A 16,782-nucleotide genomic window follows, 5' to 3' on the forward strand; every position below is an offset into this window, starting at 1 on the left:
CATGAGTCACGGCGTCCGTATCGGTCGACAGCCCTCCCGCCCCGGTGGAGAGGGGTACTGTCAGGAGTTGGTGCCCGCCTGGTTCCGGTATGGTGAGTAGTATGTTCCCCCTTTTTCCCTGACGGGTTTTGTGGTGAACGCGGGCCCCTCTCTGTATGGTAAGAAAGAGTCCCTTTCTATCCTATAACATGACACAGATCCTCCTACTTTGAGTGTGATTTTATGTGTGCAAAAAGCCAGGAGGCTTGGTTTGGGAGCTAACAATCTAATTGTATACATGTTTAAAAGATGTAATCTGTGGCATTCTGGGAATCTTACGGGTTAAGTATAAGCTACCTACCAGTCAGAAGCCACGGACATGTAGACTGCCTTCCAAATCAGATCTCCAGCTATTAGCAGGCCTCCCGAACGGCCATGCGGTCCGCCAGGGCCGGTACCGCCAACCACGCCATATCCCCATGCAGTGAGAATGTTGTGTGCCCTGCAGCACACCGCTATTCAGTACAGGCCGCCGCCATTTTTTTTGCTGGATCGCACGAGCCGCCATTTTGGCGTAGCCTCGTGTCTCCAGCATGGGGGCGGCCATGTTTGAGGTGATCCAAACACCTCGTGGAGCTTGGGGGAGGCGCCGGAAGGCGTGCAGAGGGGCGGAGCCGCCTCCTTTCTTCCTGGGCAGCCAGCCAAAAGACTTCCTGTTTGTCAAGACAGCGCTGTAACCTGTTGCAGTTAAACTCTGAGCATCAAGTGGTGAGCCTGGGGGTCTATCTCTCTCTCTCTCTCGATCGATAGGGATCCCTAGCAGGTAACACTAAGGGGCTTTTGTGGCGCTGGGGGTCTGAAAAAAAAAAAAAAAGTTTTTTATTTTTGAATTATATTATCCAGGAAGTGACTGGAATTATCATGGACCCTGCCACACATATTCCCCCACCTGTTTCCCTCGAGGGGGCCACGGGACCCGCCGGTGCACAGAGTATAGAGTCATTTACAGCAATTTTGGAGTCTATGGTGGCTCGGGTGGAGGCGGCCTGTCAGGGACGGGGGTCAAGGAAGCGACCCCCGCCTACCCCTATACCATCTGACACCTCTGACTCAGATTCAGAGATGGTCACGGCAGTTGCAGGTTCCTCTGCAAGGGCTGTTATCCCAGGTAAAGCCCCCTCAGACAGTGAGGAGGACGCTTCTTCTCCTGCTATAATTCAGGAAGAAGCATTGGTGGACGCACTAGTTGTGGCAGTGCAGGAAACCTTAAAACTTGAGGCTTTACCTGCAGAGGCAACTGAAACAGAGATGCCTTTTGGTACTAATAAGCCCATCAAGACGGCGAAGGCTTTTCCTGTACCTAAATGTTTTGGTAATCAGATTAAAGGAGAATGGGAGCATTCTAAACGTACCTTTACTATTTCCAAGCGTATTGCTAGACGCTATCCGTTTGAGGAATCCATCATTAAGAAATGGACGGTACCACCAGTCGTGGATCCGCCTATTTCCAGGCTGTATAAAGCCACGGTTATTCCAGTGGAGGACACTACGTCCTTTAAGGATCCGGTGGATCGAAAGATAGAAGCAGAGTCCCGCACCATCTTCTCTCTGATAGGGTCAGCATTTAGACCAGTAATTGTTATTGGTCTAGTTTCCCAGACACTTACGGAATGGGCGAAAATGGTACGCCAAGATCTTAGGGGAAAAGATATTCCCCAGGAGACATCTGATTTGATGGAACAGATTATACAAGGGTTACAGTTTATCTGTGACGCAGCCTTGGACACTACTCCCTTATTAGGGCATGCATCTAAGTTATCGGTGATCCTCAGACGTGTGCTGTGGTTAAAATGCTGGTCAGCTGACCTAGGTTCCAAAAAGACCTTGACTAATCTCCCTTTTCAGGGGAATCGTCTATTTGGGGCCAACCTAGATGAAATCATTAAGGATGCCACTGGGGGCAAGAGCACTTTTTTGCCACAGGCTGCTAAAGCTAAGGGACCTCGCAACAAGCGAGGACCTTTCTTTACCGCCCATAAAGGGCGCCCGGCTGGTACTAGCGGGAAAGGCAAGACTCCTCCAGGAGGGTTCAAGAAGGGCTGGTCGGACAAGCAAAGGACCAACCCAGCCAAACCCGAAGCAAAGGAGTACACAGCCTGAAGGTGCGCCCCCACCCGGTTTCAGGGTGGGGGGACGTTTTCACCGGTATTCAGGACATTAGATCGAGCATCAACCACTACTACCGGTGCGATTCTTCCCTTCCAACATTTAAGTACCACAGGAAGCGGTAGCTACCGTTCCCTGAATAGACCTTTTCCTAAGATTAGTCCCGATACCTCACAGGAATCGGATCTGGTTGACCAGATAGGCCAAGCAGCCTCTAGTCGGGTGACTTCGGTCCCTGAGGGTCAACCAGAAAAGATCACCTTTCCTGATAACTATCAGGTATCTGATAAATGTGTGGGAACAGAAAACGACCAGACTTTCTCGGATGGTCGGGGCCAGATAGCTCTAGGGACGCCTGGTTCAGATCCAATCAGCGCCAGTGGTCCTAGAAATTCTAGGCTGGCCTCCTCAAGCCGGCCTGGCCGACTTGGACATGCTAGTCGTAGACGTTCCGTGGGAACTTCGTCTCAGGGAGTGTCTGTGGTCTCAAGGACCAATTTACCATCATGCTTTACAGTCGCTGGGTTTAATGGCCTGGCCATTGAGACCCAAGTACTGAAGGACAGAGGTTTGTCTACTTCAGTCATTCCTACCCTTATTAAAGCAAGGAAAGCGACTTCCAGCAAAGTCTATTATCACACATGGAAGACTTATATTGCGTGGTGCGAATCTTTAGGATTTCCTCCACGTACCTATTCGGTGTCTCGAATATTGGCCTTTTTGCAACAAGGGGTTGAGCAGAAGCTAGCCTTGAGCACCATCAAGGGTCAAGTTTCAGCATTAGCAATCTTCTTTCAGAAGCCTTTAGCTACCAAATCCTTGGTGCGGAATTTCATCCAGGGGGTGCGGCACCTGGCTCCTCCAGTCCACGCGCCCTTACCGCCCTGGGATCTTAATTTGGTTTTGTCGGTTCTACAGAAACCTCCCTTTGAAAACATCAGGGAGATTCCCTTGCTTACTTTATCCCAGAAGGTGGCCTTCTTGGTGGCTATTACTTCTGCTCGCAGGGTGTCAGAACTGGCTGCATTATCATGCCAGTCCCCATACCTAGTGATTCATAGGGATAAGGTAGTACTTCATCCTAAGCCATCTTTTCTTCCTAAGGTGGTTTCAGATTTTCATCTGAATGAAGATATTGTACTACCTTCCTTGTGTCCTCAGCCCAAACATCATCGGGAACATGCGTTGCATTCCTTAGATGTGGTTCGGGCAATCAAAGCTACGGAATCTTTCCGTAAGACGGATTCACTTTTTGTGATCACGGATGGCCCCAGAAAGGGTTTGCCTGCATCTGCCGCGACCATTGCCAAATGGATTAGACAAACGGTGGTACAGGCTTATTCTATTAAGGGTCAGAGTCCTCCGTTCCCTGTTAGGGCGCACTCCACTCGAGCGCTCAGTACTTCCTGGGCCTTTCGCCATCAGGCGTCAGTGGTCCAGGTATGTAAGGCGGCCACCTGGTCGTCGGTACATACCTTTACAAAATTCTATAAAATTGATGTGACGGCATCGGCGGATGCCTCATTTGGCCGCAAGGTTTTGCAGGCCGCAATTTGAGGAGACCGGTGGTCTACCTCGGGTTTTTTTCTGTTTTTTTTTTTTTTTTTTCTTTTTTTGTTGAGTCTCATCATTAAGGATGAGCATTGTAAACTTCTAGTTGGCACCGGTTGGGCCTTCTAGATTGGGATTTGATTTCCATTTTCCCACCCCTCAGTTGTGATACTGCTCTGGGACGTCCCGAAGGTGGTGTATCACCGAGGACTACGTCTGTCAATGAGCGCTAGAGAAAAATGGATTTTTGTAAAATCTTACCGTAAAATCCTTTTCTCTTAGCTCATTGACAGACGTAGTCCCCGCCCCTCTGGTTTTTTGAGTTGGGTTAAAATCTCTAAAGACTGCTTTTTCACATAACTGATTTGCTGAGGCAGAGAGAGAGAGGATATACCCTCTGGGACTGCCCCTGGGGTGTGGCCAGAGCTTTTTAATTTCCTGTCTAGTCCTGCTCCTGTGGAGGCAACATAACCCGAAGGTGGTGTATCACCGAGGACTACGTCTGTCAATGAGCTAAGAGAAAAGGATTTTACGGTAAGATTTTACAAAAATCAATTTTTTTCAAAACTTTAAATGTACAAAATATCGGCTGATACCGATACGTTGTGACCAAAATATCGATATCGGCCCTGAAAAAACCGTATTGGTCTATCCCAAGTTATAACCCTCCCTTGCTCTATCCGAAATGAAGAAAAGTTTTGCATTTAGTTCTACTTTAATAAATGGGTATTTTAATTTGGAAATATGTTATACACTGCTGTAAAGCAGAATTAAAGTAATTATAATATATATTTGAAAACAGACAACGCTGCAATACACTCCTCTCATGCATAACTGTCCTATGTAGACATTCATCCCTTCATATAGATGTCTTCTGTGATGAATGATGGCCAGCAACATTCAAATGGCTGTGAGCCTAGTCCTTTGTGAACCGTCCATGATCATGCTGGCTTTGGCTCACAGCACTGAATGTAGCTCATGCTTTATTACATGAGCAGCCTTCCCTGCTTCAGTAAGGACCGCCAGTGGATTAAAAGATGAGGGACCGGTGTTGTCACACCTGAAGACTCCTAAAGTTAGGGTATGTATTTAGGGATCTTGAAGGGAGGGTACCGGGGGTCAGATTCTGGAGATGTTGCTTAACTATTTTTTGAGCTAGGAGTTTTAGCCATTTTTAAATTGTAATGATTGTTTTCCTTTGTAATGGTCAACTATGCCCAAAACATCAGTTTCAGGTCCATTGAATCTTCCTCTGGCTGCTTCTGTTAGGACTGTGATGGCTAGATTTCCTTGTAGTGGGTCGTTTTTCACCCTTTCTCCAAGTCCATGTCTACAAATTGTTTTTTTTTGTTTTTTTTTTCAGTTGTTTAATCTACTTTGGAGAAACCATTAAAATGCCACCACTATTGGCCTTGTAACAGTCAGTGATGTTTTGTGGGTATATCTGGTCACTGAAGTCAGAGGGGTGCAATGTAGAAATACGTTTTTGGTGGAGTTGGCCTTTTATATTTAGTAAATTCAAGTGCTATAAAAACTGGAAACCTTTTTATCTGTACATTTCTTAAATAACCTTGTCTGGGTTTTCCCTCTAGCTCCTATGAAGCTGAATCGACGGTCTGACAGTTCTGCTAAATACAGTAGAGAACCTTGTAAGACACTTTTATTGTATGCTTTACCTACCTTCCCATGTCTGTCCGGAGTGCGCCTAGTTTTGGTATTGCAATCTTGCAATAGCAAATTAGTGCTGTACAGCTTTCTCTGTAATATTCCCTGTCTTCTGTAAATCCCCTTTCTGCTTAGAGAAGTCTTAGACCTGCAATATTTCATTGAACCCTGCAAGCTGCTTGCTACCCAAAGCTTGTTAATAATGTTTTTGTTCTCCTTGTGTGAAAGTGAAGCATAAAGACCTGGTTGTTTTTTAGCAACCTGTTATGTGTTGAAACCTGTAAAGTGGATGTGTTTTAGAGAACTCTTCTTGATGGAAATATTGTGTTACAGCTTTGAATACCTTCCATATGACACATTGTAGTTGGCTATTTACTAATGTGGTGTTTTGATGCTGCTTTGTAATGAACTAACCCCACAACTTGCCTTTCCTTGATTGACACTGAAGCTGCAAGCTTCTTTTACTTCTCTATGGAGAATGCACTTTGGGCATGCTAGATCTCGACTGCAACTTTCACTGCTCCAAGCCGCTTCCAGCATACTGATGTGTCAGTTTCCCTGTACTCCATAATGGCAGCTTTGAAGGATGTAATCCAGGCACGTGCTAAAGAGACAGGGGACGTATGAAAGCCATTGCCATCTGTGGTTATTGGACTGACATGCACCTAACCAATATAGATGGAAAAATATTGGCCTATTTTTTTTTTTCTTGCATGAAAGCCTCAACAAAGCACCTTTTCTGTGGTGCATTCGGCTAATGTGCATGTAGAATGTACAACCACAGCAGAGTAGGGTGAAGGGGCCAAAGAAAAATGAGTGGAATAATAGTTTTCAGCATAGTTTTTAGTGTGCCATATAATCAAACCTCCCTAAAAACAAAAATAATAAAGGAATATTTCAAGCTTATCTCCAGCTTTTTAGTGAAGTTTAATTAGTTTGTTAGGAGCAAGCTGGTACTAAATGTGCCTGCTGTGTAAGCTGTATGTATGTATGTATGTAGCCTAAGTTACATACAGTAATGCCCCGTACACACGTTCAGATAATCGGACAACAAAACTCGCTTTCGACCTGATCTCACGATAATCTGATCGTTAGTACACAGCTTTCGACAGCCAATCACGACAGTTGGTCCAACAAAATCCAAAGGGACAAACAGGAAAACTTCTGTCGTACGACAGCCTCGCGAACGACAATCGTTTCATCAGTACACTATGCGTCTGCTAAAAATTGATCGACAAAGACCCCGCCTGCTCAGAAACACTAAAATAGCCCCGAAAAAGCCTGGCTGCCATTGTTTTTGTTTTGCACCATCTGATACATAGCTAAGCAACCAGGAAGCTTTTCCAGAATCGTACGAAAAAAATCATACGGTTTGTACGCATTGTTGAATTCGATGTTGGTATCATGCAACAAAATGCGAACGATAAGTCGTCCGATTATCTGAACGTGTGTACGGGGCATAAGCAGTGCTGTGTTCCGTCAGTGGGACAGGAATTTCCAGGCCTACTCCTGGAAAAAAAATTAAAAGTCTGGCTGAAAGCTGCTCAGCCATTCAGAGGACACTTTGTATTCTATTAAGGAATACAATGCTTCATCTGATTGGCTGGGGTAGAGAGGTGGGCTTATGATGATGTCTGAATCGGTCATTCAGAAAATACATAGCTTCCTGTGAATGGCTGAGCAGTATTCAGCCTGACTTGTTTTTTTTTTCCTGGGAGGTGGTCAGGAAGCTCTGGGACTGACGGAGCTTATACAGTGGCCGACTCCGTCATTGAAGGTAATAGTTTGTATGGATCAGCTTGGTCCAGGCAAACGATTTTAAAGTTAGAGAGAGCTAGAGTTAGGCTTTAAAATGTATGTCAGGGCAAAATAGAGGGGAGAAAAGCATTTACAGTACAGTATCTATGCAATACTTGCATGTTTTACTATTGTCAGTCCTGCCCATTTCTCGCTCATTGACAGACGCAGCTCTATATTCTTCTTGATCATTGGGTTATGCTGCCCCCTACAGGAGTAGGACACTAGGCAGGAAAAAACTACCACGCCTATGGGGCAGTCCCTGCAGGTATACACCCATTTACTCTGCTATAGGATTGTTTGTTTCTGCCTAGTTTAGGGGTAGGACCTAGTTCCCGGCTGAGACTTTGGTCTTCGGTTGTCTTTTTTTTATTTTAAAGGGAACCTTTTGTTAAAAATTGCAATTTTTTTTTTTTTGTTTTAGCTACTTATGTTCCTGAGAGAACTGAAATCAACAGCCAGACTGGGTTTTGGACTGGATATCCCAGATCCTTAAGGTCTCCAAGCCCTGCCAGCGAGCGTGTGCAGGTTATAGCCCAGCGATAGGCCTCGCCACGACAGCCCCAATGGACGGGGGCTGGCCCGCGAGTGAAACACCTCGAGGGACGCACCTGACCTGATTTGACCTGAGTCGCAGTGTACCCCTCGGCCGTCAGCACCCCCACCCCGAGTGGAGAGGTATTCTGTCCCGAGTGGTGCCCACCCGATGTCGTTGGTATAGTGAGTAGTGTCCCCCATAGCTCTGGTGGTTTCGGGGTGGACGTGGTCCCTTCCCTGGGATGTCGGACCCTCGGGGTACCCCTCATTCCTCCTGGCCTCTCTGTATGTACCAGGCTCCCCCAAGGCCTCCCCCCCCAAATATCATAGAGGTCCCTACCTCAGTCAGCGATGGGGGTCCTCGGGGGGGGGGGGGGGGTGTACGCGCCGATGCCACCATAGTGGATCTGCTGGGCGGGGTTAATCCTGGTGGGGGGTCCCTGCCTTGGACCCCCCAACACCACTAATTGTTTGGACCTACAGGGGGTCCTGGAGACTACATGGCGCGCCGAGGGAGCCGCCATTTTACTGTGGAACCCTTCGGCCTCATTTTGCAGAAGTTCCCATTGAAATGCATGGGCGGCCATGGTTTTGTGGTTTCCCCATAGGAATGCATTTGGCGGCCAATTTCTCGGAGTCTGCGAACGCTGGACAGCAGGGAGAAGGTAGGCCTTTACTCTAGTGATGGCCCAGGTACTTCCTCTTCCTGTGAAGATTGTTTTTTTTTTTCTGCACAGCAGACTGATCCTGTTCTCCTCCATATTGAATGTGTATGTCTATTGGGGTCCCTGTAGGTCTCTCTCTCACCCTGCTATCTGCAGTGCTAGTGGCTGGGACTTGTAGTACCACTGATGCAGCGGTGTGGGTCAGTTTTTCGCAGTTTTCTTAAAGTGACACTGCGCTATTCCAGGGTTCATATGGAGTCCCAGGAATAAATTTCACCTACAGATCCCCTCCTTGCCGTTTCTGGGACCTATGGGTTGCAACTCCTGTCTGCCTTAACGGCGGTTTTGGAAAACCTGGTGTCAAAAGTGGATTCAGTTTTAAAAAAAATACCACTAGTAAAAAGTGCCCTATGCCCTCCCCTGCCTCTCCTGTATCCTCAAATTCTGAGCTAGATATGGCCGCTGCGGACTTGTGTCACCCTTGAGGGTTCTACATTACCGCACTCGAATAACAAGGGCGACATATCCTCGTCTGCAGCCGCACGGGAAAGCGTGCGGGTGGAGGCACTTCGTGTCAGTGCAGGAAACTCTAAAAATGGTGGATGATTCTGCAGCGTCAGGGACGCAGGTGTCATTTGGCACTCGCAAATCCCAGAAGTCGGGCAAGGTTTTCCCTTGTCTGTAACTTTTTGACAAAATTGTCTCTGACCAATGGGAGCTCCTCAAACAGATGTTAGTGGTGCCAAAGCCTTTTAAGAGGCGGTATTCATTTGCGGACGCGTTATCCGCAAAATGGACTGGTCCACCGAAGATGGACCATCCGGTCTCCAGATTGAACAAATCTACTGTGGTCCCAGTGAAAGAGTCCCTGGTCTTTACAGACCCTGTGGATAGAAGGATTGAGTCTCTGTCCTGCCACTTACATGTGATAGCGGGCTCACTACTTAAACCGATCTTCGTGATCACTCTGGTTTCCCAGACCATAAAGGAATGGCAAAGTTACTAAAAAGTGACCTAGAAACAGCTCCCTCCTGGCCTGGCAGAGCTAACAGACCAAATGGTCCAAGCCCTACTATTTATATGTGATGCGTCGCTAGATAAGACCCCTCTTGTAGCCAGAGTATCCGTGGTAGGGTAGCCATTAGAAAAAGCTGGTCTGCGGATCAGGCTTCAAAAAAGGCTCTTTTGGAAAAAAAAAAAGCTGTATCAGAGCTCCCCTTTGTTTGGATCCTCATTGGATGAACTGATCATGGGTGGAAAGAGTACTCATCTTCCTCAATCCTCCAAGGGAAAGTCACCACGTAATAGACGGGGGCCATATTTTACAGCCCACAGGTGGCCTTTTCGTGCCTCCGGCACGCAGGAGAAAGGACCCAAGCCATTTAGGTCGACTGGGGGTTCCAAGAAGACATGGTTGGGTAAGCTGAGAGCAGGCCAATCCATATCTACAGACAAATCCACGTCTGCTTGAAGGAACGCCCTCAACCGTAACTGGATGGGGGGGACGTCTTTGCTTCTTTCCGGAACCATGGACCTCCCTGAATCAGGACAAATGGGTCCACGAACTGATCAGATCGGGTTACAAGATCGAATTCGGGTCTCGACCGTCAGACAAATTCTTCACATCCAATCTACGCCTATCTCCAGATCGGATAAGGGATCTATGAGAGGCGGTACAAGATCTGCTGTCTCAAGGGGTGATTGTGCCGGTTCCCTCTAGGTAACTCTTTCAGGGGTTCTATTCAAACCTGTTCACTGTTCCCAGGAAAGAAGGCAAAGTTCATCCAATCCTGGACCTCAACCGCTTTGTGCGGGTACAGAAGTTTTGAATAGAGTCCATTTGCACGGTAGTGGCGTCCCTACACCAAGGAGACTTTTTGGCCTTCTTCGATATCAAGGACGCATATCTGCACATCCCTATTCATGCTGGACTCCAGCATTTTCTTCGCTTCGCTGTAGGAGAGGATCATTATGAATTTGTGGCATTACCCTTTGGTTTCGCCTCCACTCCCAGGGTCTTCACCAAAGTGTTGGCTCCGGTATTGGCATTACTGCGACAATGGGAGATTGCGGTACTGGGGTACCTGGACGATCTCCTCTTAGGAGCAGGCTCGCATCCAGCCCTGTTGGGCGACTTGACAATCACTGTACGGACTCTGCAAGAGTTTGGTTGGAACATCAATTTAAAAAAGTCTGCTCTAGTACCATCTTCAAAACTGGATTATCTGAACCTGACTCTCGACTCCCTTTCGGCGAGGGTGTTTCTTCCCCCGGAAAAGCTGCAAAAGTTGCAGAGGGCGATTCGTTTACTGTTATCCAGCAATCTGTCCTCTTTCCGGACCTGCATGCCAGCCTTAGGTCTTGATGGTGTCGGCCTTTGAGGCGGTTCCGTTTGCTCCGTTTCACACGAGACCCTTACAAAGGGAAATTCTTGTCAAGTGGAACAAAGATCCAAAATCCTTGGACACTATGATTTTGGTTGAGTCACAGCACAAAGTGTGCTCTTCTGTGGTGGCTTCGCTCTTTGGCTCTATGCCAGGGCAAGTCCTTCTTCCCATTGTATTGGACCGTGGTAACCATGGATGCCAGCCTGTTCGGCTGGGGAAGAGTGCTTGGCAAGCTGTGTCTCCAGGGGTCCTGGACCGTGGAGGAGTCCAGGCTACTGATCAATATTCTGGAACTCGGAGCGATAAAGCTTTGCATGAGTCACTGGCCAAATCGTCTGTGGTGTTGTCTAGTTTGGATTCAATCGGACAATGCCATGGCCGTGGCTTACGTCAATTAAGGGGGCACCAAGAGTGACTTGGCGGCCCGGGAGATGGCAGAGATCCTGAAATGGGCAGAAAATTTTGTTCCAGCCCTTTTCGCCTTGCATATATCGGAAGTGGAGAACTGGTAGGCGGATTACCTGAGTCGTCAGGTGTTGGATCAGGGGGAATGGTCCCTGCACCTGGAGGCGTTTCATCTGCTGTGTCTGGTGGGGGACACCCGACATCTACCTGTTAGCCTCTCGGCTCAACAAGAATGTACAGAGGTTTGTAGCCAGGTCTCGGGATCCTCTGGCTCACGCCACAGACGCACTGGTGGCTCCTTTGGGTGAGTATCGGCTGATCTATGCGTTCCCTCCGCTGAAACTCCTGCCGAGGCTTCTGCGCAGAATAGAGGTAGAAGGGATTCTGGTCATTCTGCGGGCCCCAGACTGACCTCGCCGGTCTTGGTACGCAGATCTGGTAAGGTTGGTTGCTGATGCTCCTTGGAGACTTGCTCCCAGGGAAGATCTGCTTTCTCAAGGGCTGATCTTCCATCCTGCTTTACAGTCGCTGGCTTTAACGGCGTAGCTCTTGAAAGCCATATGTTGAAGGACAGGGGTCTTTCGGACTCAGTGATTCCTACACTATTGAAGACTAAAAAATCTACCTCCAGGAATGTGTGAATCGCTGAAGGTGCATCTTTGCTTTTCTTCAGTGGCTAGGATTTTGACCTTTCTCCAAAGGGGGGGGTTGAACAGCTTTTGGCCTTGGGTACTATTAAAGGCCAAGTGTCGGCTTTGGCTGTGTTTTTTTCCAACGCCCTTTAGCTACGCATGCTTTGATTCGCACTTTTATTCAAGGGATTCGCCATATGGCTCTTCAGATACGATCCCCGTTACCTCTGTGGGATCTTAACTTGGTACTGTCTGTTCTTCAAAAACCTCCCTTTGAGAACATTAGGGAGATTCCTCAGCTTACACAGCCACCAAAAAGGCTACCTTCTGTGACAATTACCGCTGCTCGCAGAGTATCTGAATTGGCGGCGCTATCCTGCTGTTCACGTTATCTGGTGGTCCACAGAGATAAGGTGGTACTTCGACCTAATCAGTCGTTTCTGATTTCCATTTGAATGAAGAAATTGTGATGCCTTCACTCTGTCCTAAGCCCAAGCATCCCAAGGAAATTGCCTGCATTATTTGGATGTGGTTCGGGCAATTAGGGTTTACCTGGCGGCTACTGAATCTTTCAGGAAATCAGACTTTGTCCTCATGGAAGGACCTCGAAAGGGATTGGCTGCGTCTGCCACGACCATATCCAGATGGATCAGGCAGACGGTGGTACAGGCTTATTCACTGAAGGGTCTCGGGTTCCACCTTTTCCCTGTGAAGGTGCATTCTCCTAGGGTGCTGAGTGCCTCTTGGGCTTTCCGCCGTCAGGTGTCGGTAATGCAAGTTTGCAAGGCGGCAACTTGGTCCTGTGTGCTCACATTCACAAAATTCTACAAAGTAAATGTGTTGGCATTTGCGGGTGCTTCTTTTGGCCACAAGGTTTTGCAGGCTGCTGTTCTCAAAGAGAGAAAATTTTCTCTTTGAGGGTGTATGTTTTCTAGGTGAGCTCCAGTTGTTCTTGGTTGGGCTCCATGTTCACTGGTTGGCTACGTTTAGCCTTTGGGGAATTACGTTCTTTTGTGCGTTTTCCCACCCCTCATGCAAATACTGCTTTGGGACGTCCCAGTGGTCAAGAAGAATATGGAGCTGCATCTGTCAATGAACAATAGAATAAAAAGGATTTTTGACTTGCCTTAAAATCCTTTTCTCTGAAGCTCATTGACAGCCGCAGCACCCGTCCCTCTAATTATGAATGGGATGGGGGTTTTTCTTCTAAACACTGCTTGCAACTAAACTGAATCCTATAGCAGAGTGAGTGGGTATATAACTGCAGGGACTGCCCCATAGGTGTGGTAAAGTTTTTTTTTTTTTTTTTTTTTTTTTTTTTTTTTGTTTTTGTTTTTGTTTTTGTTTTTTTTCCCCTGCTTAGTGTCCTACTCCTGTAGGGGGCAGCATAACCCAATTGTCAAGAAGAATATGGAGCTGCGTCTGTCAATGAACAATAGAGGAAATAATTTTATGGCAAGTCAAAAATCCATTTTTTTTTTTCCCCTTGCCAAACTACTCAGACCCCCTTATTGCTCCCGTCTCCATACAGAGGCGAATCATTCTGTAGTCCCAATTTATACTAACTTTACAGTGCAGTTGAAGGAATCTGCAGTGCCTGCTGTTGTATTCTGACAGCCAGAATACAACAGGGGTTGTCAGAATACCTCAACAGCATCTGCATCTGATTTGATGTGACCGCTGCACAACTATCCATTTTCTGTCTGGCTCATTCAACTAGCAAGTGAAGACAGGTTTACCCACAAAGCAAATTTTGGCCAGTTCACAATGAAATTCACTCAATGGCTAGCTTTATTGTCCTTAAGAGGAACTTTACCCAAAAGGGGACGAAGTCTCGCTTTTCCGCCTTCACTCCTCTGCCACTTTGGGGAGAGCGGGTATCTGGTTTTGACAGGTACCTCTCCCACTTCTTCTTCCACTTGGATCGCCATTGTCTGCAACCTTCTGGGACATGCCACCAGTCTCAGAAGGCCGCGGGACTATTCACAAAGCACAGCGCAGCTCGTGAATGCGCAGTGGAAAGCAGAATTTGAAGCTGCAAGGAGTTAAAGTTGGCTTCACTTAATAAACATGCCGACACGAGGGACCTGAAGACCAGTGTAGAGCTGACCTGGGTGAGGATGGCGCTGGTTCCTTGGACAGGTAAATTTCCTATTAAAGTCAGCAGTTACAGGATTTTTTTTTCCCATACAGCATGAAGAGTCTCTTTAACCTCCTGCCGACCACATACTGAATATATACAGCGGCAAGGCGACTGTCCTGCGCAGGATCACGTACTGGTACACGATCCTACACTTCGGGGTCTGGAGCGCGTGCGCACCGCCGGCAACCCACTCCCGCTGTGATTGGTACGCCGGAACCCGTCAATCGTTCGAGAGAGAGAAGCAGAATGCCGGTCTGCTTATGTAAAAGTGGAAGACTGCCGCTCTCTCAGTAGGGAAGCCATTGATCCTGTGTTTCTGCAAAGCGGGAACACAGTTTTCTGCCTTACCATAGTACAAGCACCTCCCCCTTAGTAACCGAGCATTTTAGGCACATGTTTAACCCTTTGATCATCCCTGATGTTAACCCCCTCCTAGCCAGTGTCATTAGTACAGCGACTGCATTTTTTTTTTTTTTCCCCCTATATTGGTGTCACTGTTTAAAAAAAAAAAAAAGTGTCCCATTTGTCTGCAGCAATGTCATACCCCCTGCTAGAAGTCACTGATGGCCACCATTACTAGTATAAAAAAAATCCTTAAGTATATCCCATAGCTTATAGACTCTGTTACTTTTGCCAAAACCAATCAATATACGCCTATCGGGATTATTTTTTTTACCAAAAATATGTAGTATAATACATATTGGCCTAAATTTATGAAGACTTTTTTTATTAGATGTGTGATAGCAGAAAGTAATTGTCGCTCTGTTTTTGTTTATAGCACAAAAAATAACTGCTGAGGTTATCGAATACCACAAAAAAGCTCTGTGGGGAGAAAAGGACATTAAGGCCTCTTTCACACGGTCCGCCTCCGTAGGCGGATCCGTGTTGATCGATTCCCCGCTGAGCCGGCGGATGACAGCTCCGTCTCAGCTTGCGGAGAGGGAGGTGTCTCAGCCCCCGCTGCTCTCTATGGGGGATCGGATGAGAGCGGACCGCCTGTCCGCTCTCATCCGTTCCGATCACTGAACGGATGGAAAAATAGGGTTTCCATCCGTCCAGATTTCACAGATCGGATACGGATGGCAGCGGGTGTCAGCGGAGGTGTCTCCGCTGACATCCGCTGCCCCATAGAGCTGCATGGAGGATCCAATCAGATCCACCTAAAAAAACTGACAGGCGGATCTGATCTGATCGGATCGCCCGTGTGAAAGGGCCCTAATCGTTTTTGGGTAGAGGGTCGCACGTCCGGGCAGTTGGCAGTTAAAGTAACCCAGGGTTGTATCGCAAAAAATGTCCTGGACATTAAGGGGGGGTAAACCTTGAGTTGAAGTGGTTAATTTAAAATGGAGTGAGCACAGAACAGGTGTGAATTTCTAACCGGATCAGCAGGTATTTTTTGCACTTATTGGACCGGTATAGACAAATCCTTTCAATATTAAATTTTCCTGACCAATGGTAGCAAGCAAGCGTTCATTGTTTACGTGCATTTTACTTTTTACTCTGTTAAATAGCTGCTAAATCCCTTTATTTTGCCTTGCTCTGTGTGAACAGCTGCGTCTTGCTTGCTAAGCAGGTTATAGAGGGGGATGATTATGCTGCAGCTGAAATGCAGGTCCCTGGATGGCAGGTTATGATGGGGCTTGTAGTTAATGACTGAAAAGATTACAGTTTATAAGCGTGGATTATCTAGGGTAAAATGGTTTCGGCTTTGCATATACAAATCGGAGAAATCAGGCTTCAGATTCATTTTACTTTTATATATGAAATATGGATCACTGGAAGGTAGTGAAGGTTTTTTTTTTTTATTATGTCTGCTTCGGCAGTTGTATGTTTTACACCATGGGTGTCCAACCTTTTGGCTTCTCTGGGCCACATTGAGTGTAGAGCAATTTTCTCGGGCCGCATATAAAATATATACTATAGTTAAGGTATATAAGTAATAAAACGCTGCCGCGCCCTTCCTGTGCTGCTACACCCCCCCCCCCCCCCCCCCCAGCACTAATTTAACACAACTGGAGGATGATCCCTTCCGAGGCAGCCTCTGCCTACAGTTAATTGGAAGCCGCTGTGGCTGTGCCCCCAACCTGACTTCCTCCTTCCCCCATCAAAAAAAAAAAAAAAATGTCAGGGGGCAGTGGGCCGCATTGCCTGGGGCTCTGGGCCGCAGGTTGGACATGCCTGTTTTACACTATTCCATGTAGTGAGGAGATGTAATCGCAGAATCTTTATATGGCTAGGCATCTCTCCTATAGGGACATACCTGCATTAAGGCCTCATGGACACTGCTGCTGATAAATGGATGTTTAGGAGGAGTTGGGCACTTTATTATTTTTTTTTCAGCAGCCCCTGAACTCTCCTCTGTTATCTTATCCGTCCATGTGCACTGATTTAGAGACCGATTCATTTAGGCCCCTTTCACACAGGCGGACCATTCAGATCCGTCTGTCAGTTTTTTTGGCTGATCTGAACTGTCACCCCATGCATCTCTATGGGGCATCGGATGTCAGCAGAGGCATGTCCGCTGACATCCAATCCATCAAATCTGGACAGATGGAAACCATATTTTCCATCCGTCCAGCGGATCGGATGAGAATGGACAGACATTTCTGACCTTTTGCAATAGAGAGAGAGAGAGATTTTTTTCCTGCATCTTAGGCATTTGGGAGGGTATACTGATCAGTACAATCTGTTATCTGCAAAAACGCTTCCAAACTAAAATGCTAATGAACGCCAGTAAACGCGACATGTAAAAAGTGCTAAAACTGACGTTTTTTTACGTCGTTTACTCGCTATTAGGTTCCAGGGTTCAGAAGAGGTTTTCAAACGTCCAGTGTACGAGGCCTTAAAGTGAACCT

General features: G+C 47.1%; 2 protein-coding genes across 2 annotated transcripts in view; both read left to right on the plus strand.

Moving 5' to 3' along the window:
- Window positions 1-16,782, plus strand: part of LOC309566766 (ER degradation-enhancing alpha-mannosidase-like protein 2) — a 242,145-nt gene that overhangs the window by 90,133 nt on the left and 135,230 nt on the right. The gene's annotated exons all lie outside the window — the stretch shown is intronic.
- The window catches only part of PHF20 (PHD finger protein 20), a 137,148-nt gene that overhangs the window by 69,175 nt on the left and 51,191 nt on the right, over window positions 1-16,782 (plus strand). The window contains exon 10 of the mRNA XM_082272227.1: window positions 5,289-5,345. Within this exon, the coding sequence (XP_082128353.1) occupies window positions 5,289-5,345 (57 nt within the window). The remainder of the gene's footprint in view (window positions 1-5,288; window positions 5,346-16,782) is intronic.

This window comes from Pelophylax lessonae (assembly GCF_965119305.1).
Source record: "Pelophylax lessonae genome assembly, chromosome: 11".
In the NCBI taxonomy this organism is placed as follows: Eukaryota; Metazoa; Chordata; class Amphibia; order Anura; family Ranidae; genus Pelophylax; species Pelophylax lessonae.